Genomic DNA, 16,160 nt, shown 5'->3' with positions numbered 1-16,160 from the left:
TGTAATGCCACAAAGTGAGGAACCGCCCCTTCCAGGAAGAGCCTGTGCTGGTAGCTCCGCCCCCAGGCTAACACAGACACACCCACTTTCTCCGTGGAGCTAGCGGTGATCGGCTAAACGCTTTCCTTTTTAATGGACAACATGTACGTCCAGCTTTGGAAAAGTTTGGATGTTGTTTGTGGGAGAAACGCGGCCGAAGGTCGACTCTAGGATGATGTCATGAAATGGGCGGCACCCATGAGAAGCAAAAGGCGGAGCCTCTTGAGATTAAGTCGTCTCACTTCTTGGAAAAAAACTCAGGAAAATAACTAATATTTAATAAAAAATGTGTTCTCTAGTGTGCCAAAGGTAATAAATGATCATATACTTGGATATAGTTTACTATAAAAGGCTCAAGATGGTATAAGCTCTTTAAGGACTATTTAGCAAAGTACTTCCTACAAAAAGCCCAAAAATAAAATACAAAAGCATCTTAACACCGAGTGTATTGATATTATTTATGTTAGATTAGCTCGTTGGAGCTAGTATTTCTGTTTAAATCTCCACAATCTTAACATCCTCTTCTTTAGATTCCTCTTAGTTCTGAGTATATTTTACCATCTTCCTTTCGATTACAGCTGCATCCAAAATGATCTCTAACACTAGAACAGCTCATGGTCAATTAGCAGCCTTCTGCTTAGACATGAGCAAACAGAGATGATGAACACACACATTAAGAAACACAAAGGCGGGAAAATCCCTCTTAAACATACTTGACTAAAAGCAAGTCGTTTGTGGGCGGGGCATGTTATATCACACCTATTTCTTCCTGTCATTGAGTAGAAAATCCACTTTGAGTGTTCCTACATGCTTTCCATTTATCCAAATGCTGCCGTGTTTTACTCCATAATCAATAAAATCTTAAATCAAGACTACGATCCCGGCCATCCGAGGCGACGATTCTCGCCAAAGACGGTCGTTTTGTCCTGCAAACGTTTGTTCAGGCCAGCAGAGCTGGGTTCGTTGACATGCAGGATTTAGCCAAAGTAAATTCCGTGAAGGTCCTGTGTGTCAACGTGTTGCACGGCGCAGAGCTTCCTGCTCCAGAAACATTCATGGATTGAGTCATGTTGGGGAACTGAAGGCAGAAGCTTTGGGGGACTCATGTGAGCAGCATTGTCTTTCTGCCAGCCAAAGTAGATTGGCCCCATGTTGGCCCGAGTCCAGCAGTCCATGAGAAACCGCGGCGGCCAGGCGTGGCAGGAATGACAAGCTGGAGCTGCAGCTGAAGGTGGAGCTGAGGCAGGCCAGAGCATTTCTGCTGATTCTTCAACTGTCATTCGGCTTCAACTGTCATTCGCCTCCACCATCTCTTTAAGGGCGTTAATGTACATCCCTGATGGACAAACCCGATTTGGAGTCGCTGCCAAATTCTGGAATTCATTCCTTTCACATTTGACTAGATCTGATTTATAAATAGCTTCACTTGTCATTAATTAACAAAACAGATGTTTATTTAACTACGAAGAGCAATATTTACATTAAAAAAAGTCCACCTTTTATGCAAGATTACAAAAAAAGTCATTTAAATAAAACTTTTATCAGCACAATTATGAAGCTTTGCATAAAAATGACAAAATATATTTTTTTAAGCTTGAAAACTGCAATAAATTGCTTTGAGAACAGAATAATGGAATTCATGAATCTATATCAAATATTTTAGGTTTTCGAATTTTCCAATTTTTTTTCCATTGCAAAGAACATCAAATGTCTCTTTAACTCCTGTGCAACTGACTTTATTTCCAATGATATAAAAACATTCTTCACCTAATTTAAAGTGGAGTCCTGGATTAAGGTCGTGTCACACAGCCGCTACGTACATTTTGAACATTTCCACGTATGAAATGTCGGTCTTTCGTCATACTTGCGTGTTAATCGTCATTCATAAGTGTTTCTTATGGACGCTCATATCAATTAAATTCTTATTTCGTGAAATCGATGACATCATGTCTGCCATAGTGAGCATTATTGTTTACCATTTCATGTCAAATATGATGTGTTAAGTTTTTATGGCGAGGATCCATTTCGTTGGTTTCGTTGCCAGTAGGGGGTGCCGTTGAGCATGTTATCCTAAATATTTTTGCAGTTTCTTTTGACAAAAAGGTAAAAGTGTTTTCCTTGGGACGATGTCTTCATGTGGTCTTTTTGCTGTTTCCTTAGCGAGTTTGTGGCGTGGCTGATCGAAAGCGGCGAGATCAGCAAACCTGAGGAGGGCGTCAACCTCGGTCAAGCTTTACTGGAAAATGGCATCATTCATCACAGTAAGAGAAAATGCTTCCGTCTGAGGATGAACCGGCTCTTTGTTGGAATCAACCTTTCATGTTTCTTGGTTTGAACTGAATAAAATCTTGGTTTTTGAATGGATTCCTTTGGAAGTGGGTCTTGCTGTCACAGCGATTTGCTGAAAGCAGCTGCTGATGTTCCTCAAACCTCAGAGATCTTCTTCATCTTAGCCTCACCACAGCCTTAAAATCGATGACATGAGGAGCCACCAGGCTGTGTTGGCCTGTTGGATGGGTCATTCTTTGCAGTGAAGGTCTAGCAGTACAGCCTTCCTTCACTGTAATGCGCTTTTTTACACATGAAGCAGCCTCGCTGAGTTTTTTCTTTTTTTTGTACTATTTTTAAGGTTACCTTTTTTCTTCTTGTGCAGTCTGTTGTGTTCTGCGTCCTGATTGGCTGTAGAGCATTTCGGTCTATCTCCATGTCCACAATGGGTTCATTTAGCCAAATCTAATAATGGTAAAAAAAATGAATCATTTCGTCCATAACAGGTAATTTTTCAAACATAACTCCTGCGATAAATGACAGACCCCCCTATAGTAATAATGCATTTTATTTAAAAGCACCTTTGAAAACACTCAAGGACACGGTACAGATTCAAAAGTAAAACCCAATAAAATCACTTTTGACAAAATGTTAAAAACATCTTAATATAATCAGATAACAGAAAATTGCGTTTTGGAATTCTGGACCAAGTTAAGTTTATGCAGAGTTTTATTGCATCGGATTAAACAGAGTTAAATCTCGTTTTCCATGTTTCCTGCCGTCTGAGTCGCTTCAGCCAGATGTTCACATCAGTATGTTTTATATACTTCTTTTATCTGGAAATATTCAATCATTTCACCATCTTTCAAAGACATACCTGAATTTTCAGGATGGATTGTTTTGGTTTTGGTTTGCATTTGAGACGTTAAAAGTCTGTACCAAGAGAAGAAGAAACTGATTTGATTTTAAATTAAGCTGGACTAACAGAAACTCTGTCCCTCTCCATACTGAGTTTTGGCAGATTTGCTTGCATTTAATTTAAGTTGTGAGCCTCAATAAGAATTAGCAGCTGGCAGCTTTAAATATTTTAGTGGATGAAACGTTTATGATTTTTAAAAACTCTTTTTTTCTCATTTTAAAACCTGTTGTCTTTAGCTTATTAGATATGAAAGATGTTCATCAGAAGATTAAAACCTGATTCTTTTTGTTTCTTTTTAGAGGAATATTCAGTACAAAAGCGTTTTTTCCTCTAGTTTTAATGTGTCTTCCTGCACTCTCAGTACAATAGAGCGCTCTGAACAAAACGTCATTATCGACTGACTGCTGGGTTTTATTGATGCATCTCTGGCTTTTCTGAAGTTGCAACATGAAAGCCAACCTGATCTCCGGCTGAGACCTTGCAGCCTTTGATGCAGCAAAACCCAAATGAAAGGGAGTTTCATCGTCATATTGAGTTCCTGTTTCCATGAGTTGATTTTATGAAGTTACAGTGAAGTATTGATGAATTGATGGCGAGGCGGCGGGAAAACGATCTGAGTCCAGTTCCACGGTGCTGCTCAGGGCTGCTGGTTTCAGAGGCTCCACCTCTATTTTTTTTTGGGTTGATGTTGCAGCACGTTGTGATGCTGAGAATGCTGGGTAATGATGATGTCACAGCGCTCTGGAAACCTGAAAGAATCACTGATTGACCTTATTTTTCCCTCTGAGGTGAATTTAGGGACTCTGACAGGGTATTATTGGGTGTCGAGTCAAACACGTCGATGTTCGGCTGGACGTCACCGTCTGCTTCCCTGAACCGACTCCCTTTTGTGTGTTTGTGACTCAACATAAACCATCCAGCTGTTTTTAACCCTATTCTCCCCTTTTCAGTCTCAGATAAACACCAGTTCAAGAACGAGCAGGTGCTGTACCGCTTCCGCTACGACGATGGCACGTACAAGGCCCGCAGCGAGATGGAGGACATCATGTCAAAGGTACGACAATTGGTTTGTGTCGCTAAGCAACACCACTGTTTTGTCGGATGCTTGTCAGAGCTCTAAACATGCTTCTTTGCTCATTTTTGAGCTGATAATTATCATTAATTTGAATATATTTTTACAAATATTTAGGGACTAGTGTGAACACGTTTATGACCTCAAGTGCTGAACATGATTTTAAGACAGAAAACTCATCCTGAAGCCACTCAGTCTAAGTGCTTTCCTCTGCCTCCACTTGTCCTGTGGTTTTGAAACGGTTGTTGTAACTCGATGGCTCCGGGATATCTTTTTATGCTCCACAGGTTTGTCTTTTGTTGGTCTTGTTTGCTCGGGGTGGGTGTGATCTGTGACTCAGCTGCTCTTTCTTGGCTTTCAGGGCGTCAGGCTGTACTGCCGCCTCCACTGCCTCCACACGCCAGTCATCAAGTGAGTACCTGCCTGTTCTCCTTCACCCCCACCCCCTCCTGAACACATGCTAGTACGTCTGCCCCTCCAGGTGGAGAAATGCATATTCATGGAGGTCTTGCTGTGACTCCGTGTTGGACCTTTCTAAAATAAGTAAAGAAACTGGAACCCTGTCAGGGATGATGGCCTGAACCGTCATAAACAGGGTGGCCACGCATCCTTAAACACTCTTAAACTAAACCATAAGGCCTCAAAAAGCATTCTTTTGTCTTCAATTCTGATGAACGGGTCCTAATTTTTTTTCTTGTCAGCGCAGTGTGACTTTCCAGTCACAAATAAAAAACCCTCCACTGTCAAAAAGTCGTCAATTTGTCCCCAAAATGGTTTAATCTCAGCTAGATAATTAGCTCAAAATAGGAATGAAATTGGAGTTTGCACTCATGGAAAGTGATGGAAATCCTTACAAAACCAGCTGCACAGTTTGCTGAGAGACATTTAAACTTGACACACTTTCTTTGGTGTACATACAGTCATTTTTAAACGTTAAAAAGATCTTATCTGTAAAGTTCTGTAAATCAGCAGACAGCAGATGTCAATTTGCGGGTTCATTCGTGGGTTTTTTTTCACAGAAAAGCAATCAGCTGTAAAAAAAAAAAAAGTGTAACGTTTAATATTTAGATTTAATCAGAAATGACGAGGAACATACAAGTTCCCTCCCTGCATCACTCTATCTCGTCTCCCATCACTCTGCGGCTGATTGAAGCGGTGCAAACACAGAGCTTTTATTTTGAAATCTAATCCTATTAACATACAAAGGCAGTGTCTCTACCTGCAAGCTTGCAGTTATGTAACGCTGCATTTCTTTTTATCTGACACTTAATTAGCATTGTGAAAAGAAATCTTCACATTTAGGATACATGTGTTGTATTTTCATTTCAAAATAGGCATAAAATGGTTCTTTATCTTATCAAGTTTCTGCAGTTCTGTTTCATTCTGCTGTGAAGGACGATGGCTTTCCTCAAACAGAGCAGCCATCGTCGATTGTCAAGGCGAGTGCACATCTGTGCACATCTGCAGATGATCAGTTTGGCAGGAAACTGAACGGTTATGAGGAGTTTTCTGTTGCACCCAAAAGTCAACGTTTGAATCTCTACAGCAGTGTTTTTCAACCAGTGTGCCGTGGGAAATTGCCCTCATTTACTGATCTAAAAACATTTTCCATCTCCAGGATATCAGCTCTGTGTTCATCCAAACAGGCCCTGATAAAACACTGAGGAGTTAGGAATATGAAAGATCATAAAATACTTTTTTCTTTGTGTTTATTTGATTCTATTAAAGACATTTTGATAAGAATGACGGTACCGCGATTTAGCCGCAGCTTTAGCTGTTTTCGGAAAAGTCCCGCCCCTTTAACTGTCTCCACCAATCATTCTTGGAGGCTTAATCCTAAGTCATCGGTCTGACCAATCAGAAGTGGTTAAAATCTTCACTTCCTTGTTCTGATTCAGCTCATAAAGTCTCTCAGTTCCAACAAAAATACCAGCTAAAGCTCGTCTTTAGCGGTGCAGCTTTCCACAGAATCCGCTGTCAGACCGTGGGACAAGTGAACAAAACAATGAAGCTCTGAGAAGCGATCTGCGGCAGTTTTCGCACTGCATCTCCCATGATGCATCAGGTTAAAGTGTCATCGTCTCAGTGTACAATGAGTCTTCCCTGTTAAACGTCTTAAACGAAAACGAACACACATGAAACAGTTTATAAATCTTCTTGATGACATCAGAGGTCAACAGTTTAGTTCTCCTTCCAGGTTTGTGTTTCTTAACAGCCAAACATCCCAGAGTTTGGTCCAAGTCATCTTTCTAACTGAAACACTTTTCTAAGAACGTCTGGATTATTTTAGATGTTAAACTTAAGAAGAAGTAATAACAACATTTAAGAGACAGTATTACGGTGAAGTGGCCAACAGACTCAATTAAACTAAATGAATAAAACTTCAACACGTTCACTTTTTGTGTAGCTACAGAAAACACAAATGTTAGTTTTTTGCGTAAAATTTCTTAAACATATTCTGATCATACTGTTCAAAATTACAGTTGGCTTTGCACTAAAATTTAAATAAATATAAAAATAAATAAATCACTATTTAAAAAGAATACATTTGTTATTTTGTGAGGTTACATAAAATTACATGTTAATAAACTGAAGGGAAACACAACTACCAGGGTAAAATGTCAAATAATTTAGTTGAAAATTATTACTGAAAACTAACTCAACTGTTAGTACATCTTTTAGAAAAAACAGCTGCAACTTCCAGCTTTTTCTGCCACAATTATCACAAAAATGCAGATGATATTGCAGAGGGACTGTACATTAATACAGACTATAGATTTTCTCCTTTTTTCATTTTTGGATGCTGGTGAGCCGCAGGATTTTTGCCAAGGATAAAATGTGCCTTGGCTCCAAAAAGATTAAAACACACTGATCTACTAGAAATAAACACAAGCAGCCAATATAGATTTTATGCATTGAATATCTTTCAAATCTTTTCCGAGATTCATAAACTAAAAAGGTGCATTTAGAGCAGAAAATGCTGGAAAACTACATTTTTTCTTCCTTTGATGTTGCGGTTCTTTTGTTGTGTTTTGCTTTTGCGTTCTCTGGTTAACTGCGATGTTTTGGATGCTTCTGAAGGGACAGGGACTACCATCTGAAAACCTTCAAGTCTGTGGTTCCTGCTTGTAAACTGGTGGACTGGCTGATCTCACAGGTGAGCACCTGATGATGTAAAAAACCAGGACTTTGTGAAGCTGGTTTGGTTCTCGGCTTATGTTGGGTTTACTTCTCTGCCGTGTGAATTATTTCATCATCTCAGAGTTTTTTAATTTTACTGCAAAAATGTGAAAACATTCTTCAATTTTTTGCTGTAAATTCCTTAATGTTTTTTCTTTTAATTTATTATCTGTTTGTTTTTATCGTCCTATAATGGATTTTAGCAAGTATTTGTGTTTTCTGTAATCTTCTTTTTTATTCTCTTTTATCTTAAAGCTGATTGATTTTATTTTTCTTTTAAAAAGGACTTTATCCATAAATTTATTCACATATCAGACTTTTGAAAAATTCATTTAATGTTTTTTATTTGACTTCCAGTCATTTATTATTGATCCATCAGATTAGAGCCGTCTCATCTATGACGCTGACGACCTTATATGTTCAATAACTGACGTCTTTAGTTTATTATGTCTGCTTATGTTTGGTCATCGTTTGGACACTTGTTGTCTTTTCCAACCGTGGGATTATTAAGATGTGCTCGTCAGGGCATCTGCGCTCTGCTCTCGGTGGTTCTGCAGTTTCTGAAAAGGTGTAAACAGGCATTGTGACTGACCAGCTTTGTGCGTCACTGATTTGGTTTCCCAGGGAGACTGCTCGACCCGAGAGGATGCTGTGACACTGGGAGTGGGGCTCTGCAACAACGGCTTCATGCACCACGGTCAGCTGAGTTCTCCTCTGCATTAGTCCCTCTAAACACCTGATTTCATACAATGTGTTTTTCCTGCTTTGATTTCTGTCCTGTTGCATCACCGCCCCCCGTTTTCCCCCTCTTTAGTCGTCCTGACAACCCACAGGAATTCCTCCTTGGCTTCACTTTCCTCGGCTAAAAAAGAAGGGCGTCATAAATTTCAGGTCTCAGTCTAAACCTTCAAACCTCCCTGACCACATTGGAGAAGATTTGGTTTCAGTCCAGTTTGTTGAACGTAAACAGCTTGAGCAGAGTAGTTTGGCTTTGCCACACGGCTGTCTGGGTCAGGTCACTGAAGCGTGATACCTGGTTAGGCCCTAAAGGTGCTAAAGAGTTTCACTTTTGTTTATTATCGCATGTCAGTGATTATCCATGTCGTGCAGGATTTCATCTAATAACCTAATAATAAATCCAATGAAAATCCACATGATTTAGTCCCGAATGGTCCTCCTGTCACACCTCCTGACCGTTCATCTGCCAGAGCTCCTCTTTGTTCTGTTTCAAGGTGGTGACCTCTCCCTTCTAGTCTGTCTGCAAACCACCTGAAGATCTCAGAACCTCCTCCTATACTGAACACTTGGATCGTCTCCTTTTATCCAATCTGTTTCTCTCTTTTAGTCGGTACGACTTTCATTTCCCACCATGCATCTGTAACCGCGGCATGTTGGCGTTTGCATATTCTTTTCATCCAGGGAAGATTCCAGTGTGTTTATTCATGTTTGGGTTTTATTAAATGGTTCCTGACAAAGGGTAAATTATTGGGATTGTTGATTTCACTTTGGCACACATATTTATAGTTTCACGAGTTTGTCTTAAAAATATCCCACCAAAAGACGAACATTGTTGCTTTTGAGTATCGCATTCAGTTAGAGCTGTGGCTCAGCAGACTGTGTGTGTGTGTGAGTGTGTGTGTGTGTGTGTGACTGTGTGTGTGCATGTGTGTTATTGCAGCTCCTGAATGGTTGAATGCCTCACAGTGAGGTGTTGTTGGATCACGGCTGGGATGATTCAGAAGAGCTGAACTTCTGTTCGGGTTTGGTGTGAGATGTCGTAAGCTGTGGGGAAGCTGCTCCTCATCCCGGGGTGGTTGATGTTCTCCTATTAAACTGAAGACACCAGGGTGGTTCTGGTTCTGGTTCTGGTCTGAACAAATCCTGTAGGACAGATGTATTCACCTACAGACTACCTGATGTGTGACACCAACCAGATGTTTTATTTCTGTTCTATATTAGACATTTGGATTCTGATGTGTTTCCATTTGCTTTAACTTAAACCCATCTTCTCCACCTCACCTTTTGTCAGAGTTTCCAGCCTTTTTTTACGTTTAGATTGTCAGATAAACGTCCCATGAGTGAAGACATTCAAATGTTTCCCTTTTGTGCTCTTATGACAGGAACTATTTTGTTTTCATCGGTAAAGGTGTGTCCTGTGATGTGATGTGTGTTGTTTTTTTATATATGAAAAACCTCACTTGGTGAAGCATCATTGTGGGTCTTGACCTGTGCGATGTGTTCACTTCCACATCCGCTCCGGCGGACACAGGTTTTGCTCTCCGGAGAGGTTTCCTAACCAGGTCACACGCCAGCCTTCACCCAGATGTGATCTGGCTGCAGATGCTCCGTTTTACATCGTCACTCAGATACATGTTTGTTTTTTCAAATGTTAGATTGTTCCATTTTAACACCTTTTCTTTTTGTTTTTGTTTTTTCCAGTCTTGGAGAAAAGTGAGTTCAAAGACGAGTCCCAGTTTTTCCGTTTCTATGCTGATGAGGAAACGGAGGGAACCAGCACCAAGAGCAAACAGCTGCAGAGGAACGACTTCAAGCTCATAGAAAACATCTTAGCCAAGTCCCTAGTGGTGAGCTGGAACACACGTGCACGATGTCCACATGCACAGCTTCTTCACATGTACCTTTTGTGTGTCCACGCTGTGCTCTCATACATGCAGTGTGCAGAGCAGTGCGGCAAGCTTCAGCAGAGTTGGAATAGTCCCACTGCTTGACCCCCTCCATGAGTAAAGGCTCCAATCAGGATGCATCTTAATGAGTCTGTCGGTGTGAGATCATAATCTTTGATAAATCTGATTCTAGTATTGCGTTTGAACAGTTTTTTCCAAAAAAAATGTATTTAAATGCATTTTTTAATAAACAACAACGTTTTTATCTTCAGAAGACGGCGGACTCATAGATTTTTGTAGCAAAGTGCTGCTCATATCAATTAGATTTTAATTTCGTTAAATCAATGACGTCATATCTGCAGTTAAAAAACAACAACAAAAAAGTAGTCATCACGGCGTCCCAATCTCTTTTAAAATTCAGGGCACTACAAAGTGCTGCACTATCTAGTTTTTTAGTAGTTAGGGATTAGGGCGGGAATTCAGACATAGCCTAAAAATAACGCAATGACTGTATATAAGAACTGGACTGAGTGACCCCCTCCTCCCTGGCATTCCAAACAGGAAGTACCCGCCAGGACCAAGAAGCCGAAATCCCATAGACTTCTATAGAGAAATAAACGACAACAAATCACCCAGATTGAAAAGAGGCTCCACCCTATCACCAAACCAACCCAAATACTAATGAAATACATTCAAAAGTATTTGACCTGTAACAGGATTACCAAAAACAAACAACCCTCCACATTCAACAGCATCTTCTAAACAAAGCTGCAAAACGAAAGCAATTGTTGAAAATCTAAAACAGGCATGTCAAAGCGAACCAAAACTATAGATGGCTCTGCTGGACGATCCAGGAAGTGCTTCCATGGAACCACTGAAAAACAGAACAGTGACTTTCAGAGATGGCAGAACTTTACAGCTGAACAGTGTGGACCCACTGCCGCCGTCAAAAACAATTCCCACTTGGTTAGACGCTGACACAGTGACAGACTTGTGGGCTGTTAAGGTTTGATTGACAGATTTCCTGTAGCTGGCTTTCAAATGGTAGAGGTGTGACCTACCAACAAGCTCACTCCTGATTGGAGAGAGTAGTTGCCATAGAGGTAATGACTCAAACCGACTTGAACCAATCACTGCTTACTGACGATGTCTGGCTTTAACATAGCAGCATCCATACCGCGAATACATGGCAGCTGAATTTAGTTCATTTAGTTGGGGCCGGATAAACCATTTTCTATGGATGAGGTCACACTCACTCAGTCCAGGTCTCAGATACAGTCATTGATGTGACTTTGGAGTTTGGAATAAACCAAAAACTTTATGATCCTCAGACCCTTCAGTACTTCTTTAATAAAGGCTTGTGGATGTCTGCTCATGCAGATTTGTCCCTTTAACTGCAACACGACGTCTCCATTGCTTGGACTGATGCTTGTTGGAGCCTAAAGCAGAAAGTAAACTGTTTAGTTTAGTCCATTCACTTAGGGGGAAACAAAAGGCATGCCCAGCATCCTTTTTCACGTCTTGAGTGGGAAGTTAGTCCGCTGTCTGGCCTTCCACAAGAAAGGGAAAAGGCTTTTTCCTTGATTAACGGAAATAATCCTCCCGCCCGCCTGTTATAAAAGCGGAGAGCAGGAACTCTTTATTTACCGCAGAATTCTCCTTTCACGCAACAGAGGAGATCTGCATCTTATCAGCGCCGTGCAGCAGGAAGACGGCTCAGCAGCTGAGCTAATAGGCGTCTAATGGGTTTGGTGATGACATTTCACTGGGGCTGGCATCACGGGGGGGGGTATGGGGACAGGAGAGTACAATCCCATGCAAGACACCTGACACGTGATGAAAGTCCCAACTACCAGAGGGATTTGTGAAGCCGTGAGAACAGGAGACCACCCAGATGGGTCATTCCAAAATGACGCGAGGATCATGCAGGAGCTTTGGAATACTTTAGAAACATGTGTTAATGTGTGTGCATGTGTGTGTGGGGGGGCTCTTTGTTACCTCTACTCCAGATCCATCCAGAGGAGGAAGGCTATGGCTTTGAGATCGAAGAGAAAAACAAGGCCATTGTGGTGAAATCTGTCAGCCGGGGCTCCCACGCTGAGGTAACGGTCAACACTCACACAAACGCACACCTTCTGCATTGTCAACACTCACACAAACGCACACCTTCTGCGTTCTTGCCGCCACAGGCTGTTAGTTCCAGTCAGTAATGGCTGTCTACTGTTTTGGCGGCAGTCAGCTCTGCTCGGAGCTGTGGCTGCGCCCGGCCAGGTTGGAGCTAAACCGCCCAGCCGGAACCCAAATGCTGCCCCCTTTCGTAACGAAGAGCTCAATATTTGTCACCAGTTACTGTCACAGCAGTGTCAAAACGAGAATGTGGGCACTTTCCGTCCGTTGGCATGTTAGATGACACTCGGACGGGGTTCTGCTGCGGGTTTTTGGGTCGTCTGAGTTGGTCTGTGAACAAACCCTTAGTCACAACTTCAGATAAAATTCTGGTGGGGTTGGCCGGGTCCATGGAGGGCTGTAGAGATGAGCGCCCAGATCTGAAAGGGGAGCAGAGGTGCGTCCCGCAGTTCCTTAACCCTAACCACACAAACTACACTCTGATTGTCTAATACCTCATTTCTGTCAGTCAGGCTGCAGCGAGGAGCGCGCACGTATCACGTGAACAGGCTCTTTGCAAGAAAAAATAAAGAAAAATCTGTACGGAACGCCTGCTTCTCACCTACGTCCCCCTTACTCACCCTTGCTTGTTGCAGAAGTGTTCACTACGACCTGTCTCCCGCAGCATGAACGTAGAACAAACAGTGCTTGAACCTTTCCTCTCTACGGGCTCACTGAGCGGTCTACCGCCTTGATCTTGTGCCCCGTACAGGTTTGACTGATTTCCACCTGCAGACAGCCCGCATCCACCCGTATGGACAGTCAGGACAGAAGCTTTAGCAGCCGGGTGTGTGCTCATTTGGGCATTTGTTTAGTCTTTTCATTGGAAGGGGTGGCCGTTTCTGAGCTAGGTGTGAACGTAGCAACACACTGAAACAACAGAAGATGCTAAGCTCTTTTTTTTTTTTTCTTGTCAGTTATCTTTCTCATCCCCTCTTCTGTGGAAGGTTTTGGTTTTAAAGCACTTCCTTGGCTCCTTTCACCCCACATGTACCATCCCACTAGTTAGAGCTCCTTCCTATTCACTCTCCCCCCTCCTCATTTACTCCGTAGTCCAGTCTTCCATCCCCACAATAACAGGATTGCGGGTTGGAACAAAGAACCATGTGCCAGCTCAGTGAATGCAGCTCAGCTGATTCCCATGGGGGCTCTGAAAAGGGCTGAGAGACACACTCACACACTGAACTCTTTCACTATATGATACCATTATAGCAGGTCACGTGTAGACCTGCATCCATGCTGTGTGGTCACACACACACACATCCTTCCTTATTCAAATGTTTGTGGCTCCTCCCAGTCCTTCCTACATCCACCCTGGGCCGTTATCCAGAGTCTGGGTCTGGTTCAGCCAAGGCCACCCCACCGGATCTGTGCCCGGGACACTGAACTCCCACAGCGAGCAGACAGAGGCCGCATTATTCTCACAACGTGACTGAAGATGTGAGAGATGACTGCATTTAATGACACTCAGCGGGCCGCACTGCTGCTTGAGCCTGCTAAACGTACAGGAATTAAAAAGTGGTCGACGCAAAACTGGGTACAGCCCAACAATGCAGGATGTTGGTACAAATCCCAGCCAAAACAAAGTGCATCTCTAAGTGTGGTATGTCACGCTGCAAATGTTAGCCGAGCGTGAACAGCCTTCAGTTCGGTGCTATCTACAGATCAATCATGATGTTGACTCACTCCAAAAGAATTCCATTTGTGCAGCAAAATGCATGAAAAGACGGAGCGTCTTTGGCTTGAAAGTGGATCAATACGAACACAGTTGTTGATGCAGCTGCAAGAGTTCAGATCAGGTTTTATCTAATGGAAGACGTAGCAGAGTTCCACTTTACAAACCGCCTTTATGCAGTCTTGATGGAGGCTATAAATAAAGTTTTGCTTCCTGTCTGTCCTTCCAGATGGCTGGTCTGCAGGTGGGCAGGAAGATCTACACCATCAACGAGGACCTGCTGTTCCTCAGGCCCTTCTCAGAGGTGGAAACCATGATCAGCCAGGCTTTCTGCATACGGCGCTCTCTGCGGCTGCTGGTCGCCACCAAAGCCAAGGAGTGAGGGAGCGCGCTCAGTCAGTGAAGTACCCGGGTACAGTGCGCGCGGTGGAAACACTTCTCTGACTTGGATGTTTCATCTCTCCAGGGTCGTGAAGATCCCCGACAACCCAGACAGCCTCTCCTTCAGACTCTGTGGATCAGCTCCTCCTCACGTTCATGCAGTCAGGAAAGGTAAGGGAGACGCCGAACCATGGCGAGCCTTTCCATGGGAGCTGAATCCAAGTCCTGGATGAGGCGTTTAATAAACAAATATAGAATCAGACACTTCAAAACTATCATATCTTTTCTTTTACTGTCTACCTTTCAACATTTAGTGTCAGTAATTCACATCCACATATATGGTTTTGTCTTGTTTATGTTAGTATATCAAATACTAATTTGATGTGATGATAGAGATGTCCCGCTCTGATCACGTGGTTTCAGACTCCATCTTAATTGGATTTTACATCCCAGTTAGGGTTTTGTTATTTATTTTACTCTCATCGTTATGATCAGCGCTCTGCATTTCAAGCTCTTTATTACAGATAAAAGCTGTACTAGACGTCTGCATATCATGAACAGATCACAGATTTTTATTGCCGTGAAGCGACAGCATCAGTTTGAGCTGGAGGCACGGAAACTGTTTGCTGAAGTTAGTGAGATATTCACAGATTCAGACTTCTGGGATCAATAACCCTTTTGATAAAAATTTAAAACTGACGATGAGTGTCTCCATTGTTTTGTTGTGATGCAAAAAATGACCTAGAAACATTTGACAATAGAAAAAAAGATCAGGTTTTTGTTTATTATTAAGAATTGCACTCTCCGAGCTGGGAAAAGTAAAATTCAATAGTGTCTCAAAATGAACAGAAATGAATATGTTTACATTAATATGAGTTAGTCATGAATACTTATCGTCATATTCATGCAACAATTTTGGAAAAAGCTCATGTTTATTTTTTTAGAGATTTTTGATGGAGACACGAACCACATCTGATCAGAAATAGTTCTGCTACAGTCGCCAAAATTTCTCACATGACTCATTATCTCCTATTTCTACTAATCAATAGTTAAAAAAACATGTTCTAGTTGATTGTTGTACGATGGTGCAGTGGTTGGAGCCCTCGCCTCACAGAGAAAAATCTTCCTCCCACACTCCAAAAACGCGCTTCATAGGTTAATTGGTGACTCTTAAGTGTCCCTAGGTGTGCATGTGGGAGTGTGTAGCCTGGGACACACTGGCGTCCTGTCCTGGGTGTGCCCCGCCCTATGGTAGCCTGGATAGGCTCCAGCAACCTTGTGATCCGGTGACATAGCAGGTTAAGAAAAAGCTTTATTGTTCAGGCTTTTTCACAGAAGTGAGGAGTGCTCTAATTAAGTGTCAAATGATAAATAAGGCTAATAAAATAAAAATCAGGTGGATATGTTTGTTTTGCATTAGTTCATTTTTTAAATGAGTTCCTAAAGTATAAAATCAGGACTCAGGATCGTCAGAAACTCAAAATCGGCCAGAACAATCTGCTCGGATGTGTCATCCCTACCTTCTACCAATGGAGCTGTGGACAGCTTATGGAGGGACGCATTCTCACATTCAGTGTTGCATGTTTAGCTTCTGGCTGACCCCTGCAGATCCGTCAACAGAGTGCTTGTTATTGCAGCCATCAACACCAGTAAATGTGTGAAATGTATTTGAAGAAAGACAAATAATTCTGAGTGAACTCAAAGATGGGGCAACTCCAGCGTGTAACCACCTGTTCCTGGGTTTCTTTTGCTGCACCTCAATTATGGTTTAATGGCCTCTGCTTGGCCAGACAGCCTGCGGTCGGGGTTCAAACCCCCACCACCCGAAGGAGCTAA

The 16,160-nt window shown here is 42.2% G+C and overlaps 1 protein-coding gene across 4 annotated transcripts in view; it reads left to right on the top strand.

Annotated features, from left to right (window-relative positions):
- The window catches only part of prex1 (phosphatidylinositol-3,4,5-trisphosphate-dependent Rac exchange factor 1), a 68,394-nt gene that overhangs the window by 28,646 nt on the left and 23,588 nt on the right, over positions 1–16,160 (top strand). For all 4 annotated transcript variants that reach the window (XM_023956334.2, XM_023956333.2, XM_078949625.1 and 1 more), the window contains 9 exons: positions 2,200–2,300; positions 4,177–4,280; positions 4,660–4,709; positions 7,380–7,455; positions 8,103–8,175; positions 9,918–10,063; positions 12,112–12,204; positions 14,173–14,321; positions 14,410–14,495. In XM_023956334.2, the coding sequence (XP_023812102.1) occupies positions 2,200–2,300; positions 4,177–4,280; positions 4,660–4,709; positions 7,380–7,455; positions 8,103–8,175; positions 9,918–10,063; positions 12,112–12,204; positions 14,173–14,321; positions 14,410–14,495 (878 nt within the window). The remainder of the gene's footprint in view (positions 1–2,199; positions 2,301–4,176; positions 4,281–4,659; positions 4,710–7,379; positions 7,456–8,102; positions 8,176–9,917; positions 10,064–12,111; positions 12,205–14,172; positions 14,322–14,409; positions 14,496–16,160) is intronic.

This window comes from Oryzias latipes, chromosome 7 (assembly GCF_053564925.1).
Source record: "Oryzias latipes strain Hd-rR chromosome 7, Olatipes_Hd-rR_3.1".
Lineage (NCBI taxonomy): Eukaryota > Metazoa > Chordata > Actinopteri > Beloniformes > Adrianichthyidae > Oryzias > Oryzias latipes.
Note: the sequence above shows the minus strand (reverse complement) of the source record. Positions and strands in the feature narration are given on the sequence as shown.